General features: G+C 32.2%; 2 protein-coding genes and 1 non-coding gene across 5 annotated transcripts; 2 read left to right on the top strand and 1 right to left on the bottom strand.

Moving 5' to 3' along the window:
* Nucleotides 1-6,180: 6,180 nt before the first annotated feature.
* On the bottom strand, nt 6,181-6,275 carry LOC130942739 (small nucleolar RNA Z103). Its single transcript, XR_009071298.1, has one exon. It is a non-coding gene; the product is annotated as a small nucleolar RNA Z103 (small nucleolar RNA).
* Nucleotides 6,276-7,928: 1,653 nt separating this feature from the next.
* Nucleotides 7,929-13,042, top strand: LOC130940256 (adenylate kinase isoenzyme 6 homolog). Of its 3 annotated transcripts, XM_057868356.1 has the most exons (6): nt 7,929-8,357; nt 10,113-10,173; nt 10,316-10,643; nt 10,993-11,210; nt 12,259-12,404; nt 12,489-13,042. In XM_057868356.1, exons 4-6 carry the CDS (start codon nt 11,010-11,012, stop codon nt 12,673-12,675), a joined length of 534 nt encoding a protein of 177 aa, XP_057724339.1. In that variant the 5' UTR covers nt 7,929-8,357; nt 10,113-10,173; nt 10,316-10,643; nt 10,993-11,009; the 3' UTR covers nt 12,676-13,042. The 3 variants fall into 3 exon arrangements, with proteins under 3 accessions (XP_057724339.1, XP_057724338.1, XP_057724337.1); XM_057868355.1 differs by lacking the exon at nt 10,113-10,173; XM_057868354.1 differs by lacking the exons at nt 10,113-10,173; nt 10,316-10,643.
* A 2,116-nt stretch (nt 13,043-15,158) lies between these two features.
* LOC130940220 (DNA-directed RNA polymerases II and IV subunit 5A-like) lies at nt 15,159-16,358 on the top strand. Its single transcript, XM_057868299.1, has 3 exons — nt 15,159-15,548; nt 15,950-16,063; nt 16,196-16,358. Exons 1-3 carry the CDS (start codon nt 15,162-15,164, stop codon nt 16,319-16,321), a joined length of 627 nt encoding a protein of 208 aa, XP_057724282.1. The 5' UTR covers nt 15,159-15,161; the 3' UTR covers nt 16,322-16,358.
* Nucleotides 16,359-18,182: the final 1,824 nt, after the last annotated feature.

Genomic DNA, 18,182 nt, shown 5'->3' with positions numbered 1-18,182 from the left:
TAGAGAGGAAGAAGACAATGGAGACTGATTATTTAGGTTTAAAGAAAAAATATGATGATTTTTCACCGAAAAACTAATGGCTTATCCTCTTTAAGGAGGATACCATGACTCTGATACCATGTTGAATTTCTGGGAGAAGAGTGGAATAAAAGAAGATAATATTATATGAAGTTGTTGTATTGAAGTTGTGTTTTACATGATACAAAAGTCATGCTATTTATAAAGATACTTTCAACTAACTTCATAAATATCCATATATAAACTACTAGTTATTACTGACTTAACTCCCAACTACTAACAACTCTAATAATATTTTAATAAACTCAATAATTATTAATGGTATTTTTGAATCAAAATTTACTATAAATTATTTTCACTTCCACTCATTATTCACTACACAAAACTACAAATCCTAATCTCTCTCCCCAATGCCCCATTCTGTCGCAGTTTCGTCGTGTCGTCTTTGCATCCTTCTTTGTCACTTTATTTGCCATTCATGCAAGAAAGATAGCCATCGCGCTTCTGCTTCACCCTCTTCGCGTCCCATCGCGAATCGTCTATGCAGTACTCTCACATCATCGCCACTCTCCCATCATACCGCCATCTAATCCGCCCCACTCGCACCCACTCCGCTCGCCCGACGCATTCTCACCGCTCGCAACTCCTCATCCCCATCGCCCACATCTTCTGCTTTTGCAGTTCTATTCACACTCGAGTCGTACACGCTCGCGTCGGCCCCCTCCTTCCTCGTCGATTGCAAGGGCTTGTAGATAAAATAATACTGCTTGTGTCACTCTTTCTTTGTATAGTTTATTTCTTTTCTGCTTAGAGTTTTTCATGCCTTTTTTATTAGATTTTAGTAATCATGATTCAATTTAGGATAATTTATTATGCTAAAATTGACTAATCATTATGCATTTGTGAATAAAGGTGGATGTTGGGAGAGTTGAAAATCAAAGAATGTCGAAGATGGTAATTACAAATATATTGTCTTCTTCCATCAGTGCTTGGTTTAAGGTTTTAACCTAATGTTTTATTATTTGTTTTTCATTTAAAGCTTATGAGATTCTTAATATGGAACATGTACCAAGGCTATTGCCGAAGAAAGAGGATCTAAGCTTGGTTAATAGAAATAAAAGAATGCTGGGACAACTCTTGGGAATCCTGGATGTATGTTAAGACTAGTTACTTTGTTTTGTTTTTAGAAGCAATGGAAATAGAATGTTATAATCTACAAAGTTTGGATTTATTGAATACATTTAAGCTTTCTGATATTGATAGTACTTAGTACTTACTTGGTTTCTATTGCTAGTACTTACAAAGTCTGGATTTACTTGGTTTCTATATTTTTTATAGGTTCTGGGATATTCCTAATTGAATAATGTCGTAATAGATACAATGCTGAATTGAATTTTTTAAAGAATTTTTCAAACGCATGGATGCGGTTGAGAATGAGGACCTTGTATTTACTTTGGAGACAGTTATGGTTAAATTTGGGAAAGAAATGGCTCCATATGCATTGGGCTGCTTCTATAAATATTTATTAGATTCAAATAGCTAGATTATCTTAGGTTGAGTAATAATTGTGTCTTTTACTTTTAAAAGTAGACATTTCTTTGTATATAGTTGTTGATGTTTCTTTGTTTTTATAATTGTCATTATATGGTTGTTTCTTTATTTTTTAGATAGATATTCCTTTGCTTATGACTGCGTATGTGTCTTTGCTTATGGTTGCAGATGGATGATTGTAGAAAGTCTATTTTAAAATGATTGACGAATTTAAACTGATCAAAGAAGAGTTTGAAACAGTTGATGAATCGGATAAAGTGAAAGAGACGTGATCCAAGTATAGCAATTAGAAAGTTATTCTTTGTTTAGCTAGTTGTATAGTAATAATATACCAGTTTTCTAAGCGATGTAGTTTCACCCCCTCTAACAAAATATAAAGTTTTCTAAACGATGTAGCTTCACTTTCCAGGGGCATCCTGAAGAGGCGAAAGCAATATGCAAAAAATTAAGTCAGATGTTTTTTTTGTTAAACAAATGGATTTTTTTTATAATAAATGGGTGATTCTTTTTGTATTACTTTTGGTCATGATTAATTCCTGTATCGACAGTGTTGCAAATTGTATGGATAACTTGAATGAATATCATGATTTCTTTTATTTCATTTTAGCATGATGACAAATTTATAGTTACTTATGTGGGATAAGCTTTTTTGATTTTTCATTCACATTGCTTCTGTTAAAGTAACATCTATTTTGTATGAAAAAAAAATATCCTGATACTTGACAGAAGTAACATCTTCTTAGATCTTTGCAAAAATAATTAGGTACCTAATAGAAGTTACTTGTATTTATTCTTTACTGCAAAGATGATTCAATTGATAGTGAATACAAGCATCACAAAAGAAGGAAAAAAATTTTGTATTTATCTTGATGCTTGTTTAACAAAATTTAAAAAAGGAAAAAAAAAAGATAAAAGAAAGAACAACAACAATATTTGGTTATTTGCTTTTTCAGGAGCGATCAAAGTGTTTTGACAGTTTTCCTTTTACCCATTGTTTACTTCATGCGATTATTATACTGGAACTTTGGAGTTACAATTTTTATCAAATTAAATACGAGTCCACATACACAACATACTACTTAGTGATAAACTTATGAGACAAGTGTTACTTCCATGATTAAATTTATTATCAAGTGGTTAGGGTGTATGCAACAAATACATAGCCATCTATGTCTATTATATATTAACTATAAAAATGCTCATAAGTCACAACAATTGAATTAATAAATACAATATGTGTTCAATTACTTCAAAGTTAATTTCCACCTTAAATGATAATTCATTTGAAAGAATCATCCATTTAGTATAAAAAGAAGCATCCATTTATTTAACAAAAGAAACATCTGACGTAGATTTTTGCATATTGCGCTCGGCTCTTCAGGATGCCCCTACAAAATGAAAGCAAAACAAAGCATTTATGGTCAAGGTGTATGCAACAAATTAATAGTCATATATGTCTATTATATATTAACTATAAAAATATTATAAGTCACAACAATTGAATCAATAAGTACAACATAGATTCAATTACTTCAAAGTTAATTCCCTTCTTAAATGATGATTCCTTTTAAAAGAATCATCCATTTAGTATAAAAAAAAATATCTATTTGTTTAACAAAAGAAACATGTGACGTAAATTTTTGCATAAATATTCAAGTTGCCTACAAGAAGAAAGATACTAAGTATGACCAAAATAAAATACATCTAATTCTTAAAGTATTATAAAAATCCAGAACTGTAATAAAAAAAACTCAAAATGTATCAAAAGTGTCTCAAACGATAACGTCATCACATGTATACATTATGATGGATTCCACTCTTTGCATGATTTTTAGGTATCTAGACTCAAACTGAACTTTAAATCTGGCAAAATTAAACTAACTCTAGTCTAATTTATATCACAAACTTGCAAATCACATTAAAAAGAAATCAGTGCAGCATGTACACACATTATCCATCAAAACAGGGAACATTAAACCAATAGTGTAAATATTAGTAGCATCCACTCGTTGAACGGAAAAGAACAGTTCTATAGCAAATTTTGATGGATGTTGTTTTTTTTTTTAATGTGATTTGCAAGTTTGTGATATAAATTAGTTGTAGCTTTAAGTTGTAGCTTCAAGCACCGATTCTTCCATCACCAGTTGAACCTTCATCATTATTGTGAGACCTACTTTCACTATCACTATGGCTTGAACTGTTGAGACTTGCTGTAGTGAAAGCTTTGCGCTTTGGTGGAGTAAAATGCTGGGAGCCTAAAACTCTTGATGCCTCCCTCAATCTGCAGTGAGCTTCTGAATCTTGCTGCTTCAATCTCTTAGCACGTAATTCATTCAATGCATCATTCTTGGTTGTCCTATTAGAAGATTTGGCTGCTGCTCACATTCACGACGATGACAACGGTGGAGATTGCTTTCTAGGAACTGTTATTTTTCCTTTAATACCATGCTTCGATGCTATCTTCCCCAATAAATTCTTGTCATCCTTTTTGGTGGCCCTATCTGACAATATCATTTCTCTTTGAAGTTCAGTCATATCAGAAAGCTTGCATCTATTATCTTCAATGTTGGATGGTTATTTTAATAGGTATGCGGATGACTATTTTAATTCTTATTTGGATGGTTATTTGATTGGAATGAGTTTAGTTAGATACAATTAAAATGTTGGATGTTCAATTCATTGGGTATGCAGATGATTATTTTTATTTTTAAGTGGATGGTTATCCTTAAGTACCGACGAGGGTTCTTGTTGACGAACCAATGGCGGTGAGGATGATCTCGGCGATGACGACGGGTCCGGTTGGCGACCAAGTGACGACATGAAGAACCCAGGAGGTGACGATGATGTCCGGTGAAGGAGAGAGTGATGCCGACGAAAGAAGCTGGTTGGTGAGGTGGCGACGGCAAAGAGTTTGGGAGAGAACTTAGTGCTTTGGTAAATTAGGGTATAATAGATGGTTAAAATTTTTGAATTATTGAATAGAGATTTTTGGTTGGGTAATTTGGGTGGAGTGTTTTTTTTTTTAACTTCATTGGACCAAATTTCCAATTCGTTGTTCACGTTGTTCAGATTTTTCGTTATCTACTTAGCAGAGACAAAAATTAAAATATTGTATAATTAAATATAATATTATATGTTTAGTAATATATAATTATGATTAATATTTTTTAATTAATAAAATACTGATAGGTGTTTGTTATATAAAAAGGTTATCTTGATTTTTATAATTTTTTAATTTTAGATTCGATAAAATATAAAATAATTTATTTTTTAATTATTTTATTTATTGAGTATTATTGTGACAGTAAATTATATTTTTATACTTCATATTATAAAAAATATGTTATAAAATAATATAAATAAATTATTCTAATAACTTTGTTATATGTATTTAAAATATATTCATGAACAAAATATATAAAATATAATCGTTTTAGTGAATTTACTTAATATGTTATTTTTTAATATCATGAAAAAATAAATAAATTTTAAAATAATTTACTTTCATGTATGTAATATAATATATAAAAAAATTTTAGCTATTAAAATATTATAATATTTTTATATGATAATAGGTGTGAAAATTAAAAAAAATATTTTAAAAGAAAATTTTTTTAAATATTTAAAGGTTTAAAAATTTATTTAATCGAAAAGTGATTGACAATAATATCTTTTTCAATTTAAATATTGTTACTTATTTTTTAGTTTAATAATTTAATTATTATATAAGATAATTATACTCTATTTTTTAAGTAAAATTATATAATTTATAAAAACTTTTTATACTTAAAATTATTAAAAAAAATTGGGGAACCAAGCCTATGCGTTCGCCCTTTTGGATTTTTTTTTTACTAAGAGATAAATACTAAATTTTATGTATAACTTAGCATTATATTTAGTTTAAAATAAATATGAAAATTAAGACATAAATTTAAAATTTAAAAAATTAAATAAAAAAATTTTTTAAAAAAAATATTATTAAATTTTCTGTTTTTATTTCTAAAAATTTCAGTTTTATGCGTCCTTATTTTTAGAGATATTGGACTAAAATTTTGATAGAAATTTTTGTTTTAATTTTTTGTCACCAAATCTAATACTCACTCTCAAATTCAGTTCTAAAAAATAACCACAGTCTAAGCGTTTCACCTCTAAGCATAATTGAAAAACCGAATCAATCCAACCGATCGGACCAAAAAACCAGTGACCCAAGGTCAATCCAGGCTTAACGTTGGATCAGACAAAAACAAACTCGATGAAAACTAGTTGACTTGACCGGGTTATACTCTATTAGTTACTTACTTACTTAGGTGGTTGATTTATATTTTATACTGGATGGTTCGTTGGTTTTTGCTAATAAATACCTAGTCTTTAAAACTATTGCTTAGACAGAGTTTACGGATAGTTATTCTTATTCTTATTCAACAGTGATTAATTCATGAATTTATCATTTTATAAATTTATTTTTTTATTTTAGAAGATCTAAATTAATTTTTTATATACGGGTTATCCACGATTGTGAAATGGCCGATGCAAAACAAAATCTTAGATATATATTCAAAAATTAAAACATCATTAGATATGAAATAATTGTTAATGTTATTATAGGAAGAGATAGATCAGAACTAATTGGCTTGGTTTTTCGAAAGAGACAAAATCGCACAATATTTTCAGCTTCGATCATTTGGAGAAAAGATCATCACTTCCATCTCTATATCACTTCCTATGCACATTTTAACGATAAACCCCAATAAAAAGCAAAAGTTCATCCCAAAATAGTTGAACATATATAGTATAAAAGATCGAACATCAGAGTATAAAATCATAACCAAACTTGCAGAGCAATTTCATTTGTTTAGAAGAATAAAAACATAACAAAAGAAGCACAAATCAGATATCAAAAAAATTGCGAAAAAACTACCATTTGTACCAATGAATTTTGTGAACGCTGACAAAAGTACCAATCAAATAAAAAAATTAATGTTGTACCCATGAAAGATGGGTTCTGTGAGACAATAGTACCCAAATCGTAATTTTTTGTTAACTTTTTAATAAAATTTTCAAATTACCTCTTTTATCTTCTTCCCCAAATTCGGAATATTAATTATCTGATGTTATTGTTCAAATATTATGGATTTGTAGATCTGGTGTAGAAAAAGAAAAAAAGTTTGAAATTAACAAAAAAACATACATTTTGGTTTCTTAGTGTCACGGTGGGAACAAAGGCGCAGAACCAAGAGCCTTTGGGAACGGAAGGAAAAGATAGGTCGGAGATAGAAGATGTGATAGTCTCGATCGCATTTGTTGCAGAGGAGAAGTTTCGCTGGAAACTCACCGGAGGAGCAGCACTTGCTGATGATATCGTCGTCGAAGGTGGGCTTGGGATCGGAGTGTGGGTCCTTCTTCACCCTGCATTCCCCTGGCCATGGCTTCGATCATACTCGGCATGTTCAGAAGCTCATCCTCATCAATGTATCCCGCCACCATCATTCCTCCTTGTTCTCCAGTACTCAAAGTGAAACAAGATCTTTCAACAATAACGTTACTACCACCACAACCTTCTAGAAGGTTCTGCGGTGGCCTCAGAAGCCTAGCTTAAGCAGCGACGGCGGCTGCAATGTGAATATCAGTCCACCAAATGGCATGAAAATACTCTAACAACAGCTCCTTTTTCTACAAATCGACGGCGCTGAGTAGTGTTTGGAGTCACCGTTGGAAAGAGACCGTGGCCACTGGCCTCTTGTTGGCTCTGGTTGCTGAATTCTGCTATTTATAGTTTTGGAATAAGAAGAACAACAATATTAAGGTTGAATAGTTTGAAAAGGGTGTGCTTTCTTAGTGTTGTTGTTGCATCCGAAGAAGAAAGAAAAAACAAAGGTAATGATGTTAAAGTTGATTTGGATTTAGATTTGGAGAACAAATTAGGATTGGAATAAAGAGAGATGGAGGTTGAGGATAAAGGTTGGAGAAAGACATCAGGTGCTTGGTCTTGAGGGAATGGTGACTGGTGGCGACAAAGGAAGACGAAAGATGAGGGTTGTGAAATTTGGAATTTGGGGAAGAAGATAGAAGGGGTAATTTGGAAATTTTATTAAAAAGTTAACGAAAAATCACGGTTTGGGTACTATTGTCACCAATGTTCTGAAAACCGATTCGAACCGACCGGTCGACCGGTCGAACCGTGAACCGGTCACTGTTACGGTTCGGACAATAACAAAAACCGCAGTATTTGAAAACCGAACTTAAACCGACGAACCGGCCGGTTACCGGTCGGTCGAACCGAACCGGGACCCGGCCGGTTTTTTAACATTGCAGCAACACGGCGCCGTTTTGTGCTGCTGAGGGAACCCTAATTCCCTTTCTCCTTCGCGAGAGGGCACTTCGCACTTCGCAGCCTCCACAGCTCCACTTCCTCCTCCTCGTTCCTCCAGCCTCCACTTCCTCCTCGTTCCTCCAGCCTCCCAAAGAACAGAACACCACCCAGTCACCGCACTCACCGCAGTCACCGCAGTCACCGCACTCACCGCACTCACCACCCAGTTGTCAACTCCAGACTCCAGGAGGCCCTCAACGCAGTCACCGCCATCGCACTCACGCCCTCACCGCCGTTGCACTCACGCCCTCACCGCCGTCGCACTCACGCCCTCACCGCCGTCGCACTCACGCCCTTAGCCACTTCGCATGTCACCTCCGTCGAGCTCTGCCTATGAGAAAGCAGTAGAGAAGCGTTGAAGCGTTGAAGCATTGTCCTTCAAGCTCTGAGGGAAAGCAACAGATTTCCTCATTTCCAGGTAATTTTTAATTAGGTTATGAACATGATTTTGTGATGCAATCCGATTCTGATGAAACTGTGCTCTGATGAACTGAAGTCTGAGTTTCTACTCTCTGAAAACTGAAACTGTTATGAGTTCATTTTGTGATTACATTGATTCTGATGAACTGAACTGATGAACTGAACTCTGGGTCTCTACTCTCTGAAACTGTTTTGAATTTATTTTTTGATTTATTTGATTCTGATGAACTGTGTTCTGATGAACTGAACTCTGAGTAAACTGTTATGAATTTATTTTTTGATTTCATTGATTCTGATGAACTGTGCTATGATGAACTGAACTCTGAGTAAACTGTTATGAATTTATTTTTTGATTTCATTGATTCTGATCAACTGTGCTCTGATGAACTGAACTCTGAGTCTCTACTCTCTGAAACTGTTATGAATTTATTTTTTGATTTCATTGATTCTGATGAGCTGTGCTATGATGAACTGAACTCTGAGTCTCTACTCTCTGAAACTGTTATGAAATAATTTTGGGATTTCATTGATTCTGATGAACTGAATTCTGATTTTGTGACATGATGAACTCTGAATTCTGAAACTGTGAACTTTGATTTTCTGAACTCATTTTGTGAACTGAATTTTGATTTTGTGACATGATTTTGTGAAATCTGATTTTGTTAACTCTGATTCTGTGACATGATTTTGTGAAGTCTGATCTTGTAAACTCTGATTTTGTGACATGGTTTTGTGATCTTTGATTTTGTGACACTGTGAACTGCTAGACTGTGATGAAAGTCATGAAACTGTGAACTCTATGAACTGTGATGAAATATGAACTGATTTTGTGATGATTTTGTGAACAAAGAATTTTTTGAACCTGAGATGTTGTACTTGTTCAGAGTGTTAAGAGTGCGGCATTCCACAACATGATGATCAAGTGTTACAGTTACAAAAATAATAAGAACAAGTTTTGAAATAATGCTTCTCATTTTCTCAGTGTAGAACAGAGTGAGGACTAAGAGAAAATTAAAATTGTGGTTGGATCGACAAATTAAAGATAAGAATGGCTACATTATATTATGTTCAGTTCTTCAATTCATTGAGTCTTCTTTTTTAATTGTGTGCCAGTTGTTGTTGAGCATCTCCATTTATTTATTTGCACTTGTGACATTTCTTTTATAAGAAATTGTACCACTAGTTTTGAATTTTGTAAGAATAATTAATGTAGTGGAAATGAAGGTTTCATTGTTGTTGAGCATCTCCATTTATTTATTTGCACTTGTGACAATTCAATGAGGCAAATCTGCAGCAAATTATGGAGGTTTTTGATGATTGATGACAAACTTGGATCGTTTTGATGCTGCTATGTTATGTTTGATTGGTTGTTTGTTGACTTTTGAACTTTGAATTTGTATTTGAATGAGATTATAACATTTGGTTTATGTAGTACTTTTAATTTGAATGATATTTTAAAGTTTAAATTAGACTATAATTATATTTTCATGTGCTTATTTATATTTTAATTATTATTTTATTATAAAACGGTTTTTACGGTTTAACCACGGTCAAACCGGTTGAACCTATGAATCAGTGAACCAGTACCCAGAGCGGTTCGATGACCGGTTCGGTTTTCAGAACCTTGATTGTCACACGGAACTCATCTTTCATGAGTACAACGTTAATTTTCTTGTTCGATGGGTACTTTTGTAGTGTTCGCAAAATTTATGGGTACAAATGGTAATTTTTTCAAAATTTGCATTGTCGTTAGAGACGAATTCAAGGAGAGAAATTGTGACTATAAGCAGGAACGAATGAAGCCACTTATAAAGGTGACTAAACCTTAATTTGAGCTAAATCTAAAGAAGTTTCTCGATATTAGTAAGAAGCTTGAAAGAGTTTGGCCCAATTATTTGGACCAGAATCGGATTTTTTTGAGTTTGTTGAGGATATAAATGGTATTTTCTCAAACAGGGAAGCTGAACTGCTGAAGTACGTTCTGAAAACCGGTTCGATCTGCAAGTAAAATCGGTATAAGAACCGGTGTTGAATCAAAAAGTGAGAAAACCAATTCAGAACCGGCAACTCAGATTGACCGAAAACAGGCCGGTTTTCCAGTGAGAGAAAAACGACGTTGTTTTGGATCTGGAGAAAAGACACTTACGGATAAACCCTAATTCTTAAATGAAATCCGTTCTCACTCTCCTAGGCCCTAGCAGTGAAGTTCTCCAGCCTCTTTTCCTTCCGGTCGCCGTCGTCGCCTCCTTCCCGCGGTGACATCCAGTCGCTTCATTTCCGTTAGGTCCTCTACTCCTCTTTGATCCCTTGCTGTGTTGTTGGTTTTTCTTATTTGTGCTGAGTTGTTCGGTTTTTGTGATTTTTTTCTTCTTATTTTTTATGTTTTTGGTGATCAAGTCTGCATCTGGCTTTGTTTTATAATTCTTAATTTTATGCCTTTTGCTATTTTAGCATGCATGATTATGTGTGTTTCCCTTGTTTATGTCATGATGATTAGTGATTTAATATTAGTTCTCAAAATATTTGTATCCCCCTATTGAAGTTTTAATTGAATGAAGCACTTCAGAATGTAACAATCGATGTGGCATGAGCTGAAACAGTGTTCTCCAATTGAATTTCTTTTTTTTTTGCAGGTTTTTGGGTTGTAGTGATGGTGGAGGAAAGTGGGAGGAGGAAGAGGCCAAACATTCTGGTGACGGGTACTCCGGGGACGGGGAAGACTACCACATGTACTGCTCTAGCTGAAGCCACACAGCTTCGCCACATCAATGTTGGGGATTTAGTCAGAGACAAGAACTTACATGATGGCTGGGATGATGAGCTTGATTGTTTTGTCCTTAATGAAGACTTGGTAACTTATTACCCCCTTTTCTCTTTTGGTATTTAAAAAAAAAAAAAATCATTCAAATATTAAGATGCATGAGGATTAATAATCAAATTGTAAGTAATGATCTATGCATATATATATGTTCTCTTATATGGGTTTTGATGAAGTTCTTAATTATAAATTCATTTTGTGTTGTGGATGTTCTTAGATAGTAACTAAGCCCGTGTTTACATAGCCGGTCCCAAATTTGGAAAAACAAGGAGGGTTGTATTTGGCTTGCGACATTACATAAAGCTTTGTTGCATCCCTATGCATGGTCAAGATGCAAAGATGTCTTTGAATCCATGTAGGGTTATATTAGACATGTGACAACTAATGTAAAATTATGTGTCATTCCAATACATGGACATGATGCAATGATGTGTTGGATCTATTTAGCAAATCCCACCCAGTGAGAAAGGTTTTAAGTGTTGTGTTAAAATGATGTCCGTAGGTAGTTGGTCAGCTGATTTCATGTAGACTATTAACTTGATGACAATGATGGTGGTCAGATGGTTAGTATCCAAGTTAAGGTGATATTATAGATAGGTTGTTCATGGAATTGGGGAAACCCCCCTTCATTGATAGGAAAGATGCTTGCTGCTTAATGTTGTAATATTAATATTTGTGAATTATTTTCTAATGTCTGTTTGAATTTACTCATTGCAATATTTGGTTTTACGGGGATATAAAGAACAGTTTATACACTTCTTTATAGGACACAAGTCATTTTGCTTTTTCAAAGTTGATTTCATTTCAGGTCCTACAATGTACATATAGTGTCAGGAGACATATTTCAATACTATATATTCTTTTTGCACTAATCTTTTTTATTCCTTTCTCCTCCTTTCATTGCATTTGGTAGCAATTCTTGAGAATTTTCCTATATATTTGGTATTAAGCATAGGAATATACATGTCCTATTTGGTACTAAGATCTTTGGTAGTTTCGAGTTATATGAACCATTTTTTCATGTTATCCTCAGTGCTAATGCATTTCTCATCATATTGTGTTTCCTTGCTTGGTGTTTAAGGTCTGTGATGAGCTTGAGGATCAAATGGAAGAAGGGGGAAATATAGTGGATTATCATGGGTGTGATTTCTTCCCTGAGCGATGGTTTGATTGCGTTGTTGTACTTCAAACTGATAACACCGTGCTGTATGACCGCTTGAGTAGGAGGTAGGGAAGCACTTATTGATTGTTGATATTTGCTATTTTTGCTAGGGTGTTTCATCAAATTCACTTCCTTCATCTTTGTGACAGAGGTTACAATGAATCAAAGCTTTCTAACAACATAGAATGTGAAATCTTTCAAGTTCTACTTGAGGAAGCTAAAGAAAGTTACCCAGAGGACAGAGTGGTTGCTATGAAGAGTGACACTATTGAAGATATTAATAGAAATGTTTCAACTTTGACGGATTGGGTAAGAAATTGGCATCCTACATCCTAATTCCTAGTCATATAAAAAAGGGGAGAAAATGGAAAAGAAAAGATATTAATTTGTAGAAACTTTCATGTAACAGTGTGATAAAAAAGAAATATGGATTATGGATATTTATGTTGAACTGCTACATGGATATGCAGTGTTGCTGATTCGTCTTACTCGTGTCAAGTGTTATGAGTTGGTCTTTTTGGAAGAAAATACAAAAAAATACAATTTAATATCCGAAAAATAGCAGATTACAACTGTTGTTTCATTGAGAAATTTAAGAGTAAGAACTTGCGTGGTAAATGATAGTAGTTATAGCCACGTACCATTTTTGTATTGAATAGTTGCGTTGGTTTTCCATGGTTAAAGAAAGGCAAAATTTTTTACATTCATCTGTTATTTACTTATTTAAATTAGATATCAATTTGATTCAATAAAAATTTAAAAGGCCGATTTAATTTTCGAGATATTTGGTTAACCAATTTAAATATTAATGCATCCTAAAAAATAGAAGTTTGATAAATAGAAGCTTTTTTTTTGTCCCTCATAAAAAATATATTATTTATTAGTTATTCTTATTATATTTTCAAATCATTGTTGTTTTGTCGATAATATTTTTTATGATTCTTTTTGTTCGCATCTATATCTTTTAGATACTGAATTGATAATTTTTTTTTCATAACACAAGTATCCACGGTCAAATAACAAAATGATTAAATTCTCTGTTGATAAAACTTGGTATAGAGTTTTAAAAATTTGACTTAAAATTTTAAGTATAGAAAAATACATTTTTTTTGTTGTGATAGCAATATATTTTTGTCAACCCCGTTACGTTCATATTTTTTATAATAAATATTATTTTGAGATCAATATTTTTTAATAATTAAATATATATTTTTTATTTTATTAATTAAAAATAATTTAAATACACAATAAATTAATAATTTTATTTTTATACATACATTTTCTATTTTTACAAATAGATATATACAATTTTAATTGAAAATATTAGTTGAACAGGCCTAAATTCTATTTATTAGGGATGGCAACAAAGCAGAACATAGTGGGGGCGGAAGAATATTGCTTCCCATTCTTATTTTTTGTGGATATGCATTTTTCGCATATTCCATTTTCCATCTTCTTATATTAATCATTTATATAAAAGTTTTAATGATTTTTTTTTAAAAAAATAGAAAACATTATTACAACATATAAGTACACAGTCACACATTGGTAAAAAGGAGAATGACGAAGGATATGGTTATGATGTTATGGGAGATTGGAATTTACGAGATGTTAAGGAAGATTGGAATTTAGGAATTCTGGCCTTCTAAATGATGGGAGAGTGGAATGACACAATGTTAGAGTCATGAAGAGAATGAAAGACACTTATAAAATTATGGTTAAATTTTTCAATATATATATATATATATTTATATTTATATGGTATATTGGTATGTGAAAATGACTAAAAAATTTATATAAAAATAAATTAAGAATATTTAAATAAATTTAATAACTCGGAGATTAACGAAACGGGATAAAAATCTGCTTTGAAAAAATTTTAGTCCCTCATCTTCAAGGTAGAGAAAATCGAGATTTTACGTGAAATCGAAAAAGTAAATAAAAAACGTAAAATGTAAAATCTTAACAAGATTTAAATCGTAAAATCGTCAGACTTAGTACAAATTTCATAAAATCGATAAACTCATTTAAAATCGTAATATCGGAAGATTTTAAGAGTTAAATCGAGATTTTAGCTACTATGCTCATCTCCATTTCCAAAAAAAAAAAAATTTTATTTTTAAAAATCTATTTGGAACAATTTTCACATAGGCGAGGAGTTCTGCCAATAAAACTGCATATAAAAAAAATATAATTATAAGTAAAAAACTCAAACTAAAAATTATCCAGATTATTATAGCTGAATGTTGTTATTGTGAAATTACACTACGCCCCCTGCTTTCCCGCCAAAACATTTCTTCAATTCTGCTCTCAAAAACCCTTCTTAAACCCCGTAACTGAAAGGGTTAACTAACTCACTAACCTCTAACAAACTATGGTGCCTAAGCTTAACAAACTATTAACAGACTCAATAACACACACACACTCTCTCTCTCTCTCAGCAACAACATTTACCTGTGCGCATTCTGTGGCTTGGCTTCTCCACCGTACAGTTTAGCGTTACACACTTCTATTTGGTAAGACGCATTTGCATTTGCATTTTCATCCTTATTTGTTAACTTAATTATGAAGTTTTTGCTTACTTAGGGTTTGAGTGATTTATTGATGAAAGATTTATCTGTTTCTGGTATAATCCATTTACATTCTTCTCAAATGATCGTATTCGTTAATAGTTATTGTGCAGGAACAGTTTTCCCCTTTTTTCTTTCTGTATTTTGGGAATTCTTTCTGAACATTTTCAAAAATCTGGCTACGTTATGTTTGCTGCAATGTGCTTTATAATTCGTTGTTTGGTTGCTGGTGATAGAGGAAGAAGAAGAAGGATGGTTCTGTCGGAAGATGAAGTCAAGAACCTCTATAGAATCAGGAAGACGGTGCTGCAAATGCTGAGGGATAGGGGTTACCTCGTTAGTGATCTTGAGATCAACAATACTATAGAAGAGTTCAAGAAAGAATTTGACAACTTCGTGGGAAAGGATAGGGAAGATCTTGTTATCAACAAATGCAAGAAAGACAATCCTTCTGAGCAGATCTATGTCTTTTTCCCCAGCAAGCGCAAGATTGGTGTCGCAGAAATAAAAGCCTACACCAAGCGCATGCACTCTCAGAAAGTTTTTAATGCAATCTTGGTTTGTCAAGAGAAGATAACAGAGTTTGCCCAAAGAAGTATCACTGAAATTTCTTCCCAATTTCACTGGGTGGTTTTCCAGGTTTTCCTGCCTGCTTTTTTTTCCCCCCATAATTTTGATATTCAATATCTGCGATAGTTTAAATGAATCATAGGATTTTATACTTAGAAACTTTTGTTCTTTTATGTTTTTAAGTTTTATAAGCATAGGGATAATTAAAGACAGTTCAGGTTATCCATATGCTTTACTTTTGATCTTGTGATTGGAAATTTTTACCAAGAGACATATGTGCAAAAATCAAAATACATAGTGCTTTAGTTATACTTTATAATGGTTAAGATTTTCAAATTTTTTTTCCATTGTCATTCGTAGTTAGTAGGTTTCTGTGCTGCAGATATGGTTGCTTTGGTCTGTTTGTATTCTTTATAGCTTACTGCTTCATACGCATTTTCGTGTTATAAGAATACCCGTTGATGATACAGGAAAACGAACTTCTGTTCAACGTAACTGAGCACGCACTTGTCCCTGTACATCAAGTACTCACCGATGCAGAAAAGAACGCTTTGCTTGAGAAATACACTCTGGAAGGGACTCAGGTAATGTTAATTTTGACTTTCTAGCTAACCTTTGTTGTATGAAGATAAAAATGCTGTCTACTGTTTCAGTGATCAGGATATCACTCTAAAATGTTGCTTGAATCCTAATATTCTTTTATGGGGCTGCCTCAGCTACCTAAAATCCAGGTGGATGACCCTGTTGCAAGATATTACGGACTGAAGCCCGGACAAGTTGTCAAGATAATCAAGCCAAGCGAGACTGCAGGCAGATATGTTACCTACAGATATGTTGTATAGGAATTTCCTTCTACATTTGCAGAGTTTATATACAGTGGTACATTTGCACTAGGTTGGCTACTGATAGATACTTGTGAGAAGCATGGACAGGAATACATACATAGCAATCTTTTTTTCTTTTTTGTAAAAAAAAAGAACATAACATATCTGCCTGCAGATACCTACAGATATGTTACATGGGAATTTCCTTCTACATTTGCTGAGTTTATATGCACTAGCAGTACATCTGCACTTGGTTGTATACTGATAGATACTTGTGAGAAGCATGGACAAGAATACATACATAGCAATCTTTTTTTTTGTGTGTAAAAAAAATGAACTTTTTGCTCTACATAACAGGAGAAACATGTTATTCTTGAACCTGGGTAATCCAAATTTTCACAGTTGTTGCTGTGGTGGTTTCCAATGTTGTGCAAAGCAATTTTGTTGTGTGCTTTTCCCTTCTTTTAGGTTGTCTACTGAATTGCTCTATTTCTTATAGGTTGCCAGACAATAGAGACTTGAGACCATCAAACTTTGATAAAGTTTCTACAATTATCTCATCTACTGATCTACACATCAAGAAGTCAAGAAGGGTTTTAAAAATTTTAAGTTTTCCCTTTACTTTCTTTTCCTTTTCTCCAAATTTTTCTTTCTCTTCGAACTTGTAAATACAAGATGAAATCCGACACTTTTTAGTAAAAAAGTAAAATATTTATCATACATTTAACTATTGCACACATTACATTAAAATGTACCTAGTTTATATAATAAAACTGTATATTAAAAGGAGGACTTAATTGTAAATAAAAATTAGATATCAAAAGTTGTGTGTCCACAAGGTATACAAGGTAGATAGAATATTCTAATAAAAAATAAGTTAATTAATTTTAGAATTTTTTTTTTACATAAGAGGATTCTATAATTCAAATCATAATATGATTTTATATTTACAAATTTAATTTATTCTTTTATATAAAATCTGAATTTTGCTATCTTACTTCCATATATTATTGTATATTTTAAATATTTTTATAGTGAAATTACATTTCCCCTGCCCTGCCAAAATATTGGCTTTTTTTAAAATAAAAATTCTTTATATACTAATTATTTTAATAAAAAGAAAAAATACATTTTTGTGTATTATTTTTCACTTATGAAGTAAAGTATTTTCACAGGTTTAGACAACAAAATTAAGGTAAAAAGAAAGTTTGAAGTGCTGCAAAATTGTGAATAAATCCATTCTATTTCACATAGACTAAAGTTGATTTGTTCATATTATATTTTCTTCTTTAATTTTATTATGAAATTGGAAAATAATATGCGGAAACCTAATTCTTACAATAAGTAAATAAGGATTTTTTTTATTAAAATAAAAAAAAGCACCAATAAAATATCTTTGTTCTCCAGCTTTTCCTCAAAAATCAAAATAAGAAACCCTTCTTAAACCTCATGTTTAAAAAAATAAAGAAAATAAATATGTTTTGGAAAAATCAATCCAATTTAACGCTTATTCTCTCTGTTTTTTTTTTTTTAGTTCTGAACCATGATTTTTTATTTTTTATTTTATTTATGTAAAAAATCCGCTAGCTCACGTTACTAAACAATATAACCAGAAACTCAGTGATACCGTTGTAAGCAAAATAAAACTCACGTTACTAAATAATATAACGTAAACTCAATGTTACCATTATAATTATAATTAAAATAAATTGTAATAAAAGAAAGAAACTGTGTATAAATCATCCATCAATGGTGAGCAACTAGTGTTGCAGTCTAATTCAGTTGAAATATGTATATATACTATAGAAGAACAGATCATAAACCTATATATAACCACAACTATACTCCAACAAAATAGAATCGTTAGCAAAATCAATAG

This window comes from Arachis stenosperma, chromosome 7 (assembly GCF_014773155.1).
Source record: "Arachis stenosperma cultivar V10309 chromosome 7, arast.V10309.gnm1.PFL2, whole genome shotgun sequence".
Taxonomy (NCBI): Eukaryota; Viridiplantae; Streptophyta; class Magnoliopsida; order Fabales; family Fabaceae; genus Arachis; species Arachis stenosperma.
Note: the sequence above shows the minus strand (reverse complement) of the source record. Positions and strands in the feature narration are given on the sequence as shown.

What these genes read in the sequence shown, in the direction of transcription:
- LOC130940256 (XM_057868354.1), top strand. Translation starts at nt 11,010, where the DNA reads ATGGTGGAGGAAAGTGGGAGGAGGAAGAGGCCAAACATTCTGGTGACG. An exon ending in TTGTCCTTAATGAAGACTTG is followed by an intron (nt 11,211 to 12,258) that starts GTAACTTATTAC and finishes TTGGTGTTTAAG; the next exon opens with GTCTGTGATGAGCTTGAGGA. An exon ending in TATGACCGCTTGAGTAGGAG is followed by an intron (nt 12,405 to 12,488) that starts GTAGGGAAGCAC and finishes TCTTTGTGACAG; the next exon opens with AGGTTACAATGAATCAAAGC.
- LOC130940220 (XM_057868299.1), top strand. Translation starts at nt 15,162, where the DNA reads ATGGTTCTGTCGGAAGATGAAGTCAAGAACCTCTATAGAATCAGGAAG. An exon ending in TTCACTGGGTGGTTTTCCAG is followed by an intron (nt 15,549 to 15,949) that starts GTTTTCCTGCCT and finishes TTGATGATACAG; the next exon opens with GAAAACGAACTTCTGTTCAA. An exon ending in ACACTCTGGAAGGGACTCAG is followed by an intron (nt 16,064 to 16,195) that starts GTAATGTTAATT and finishes GGGCTGCCTCAG; the next exon opens with CTACCTAAAATCCAGGTGGA.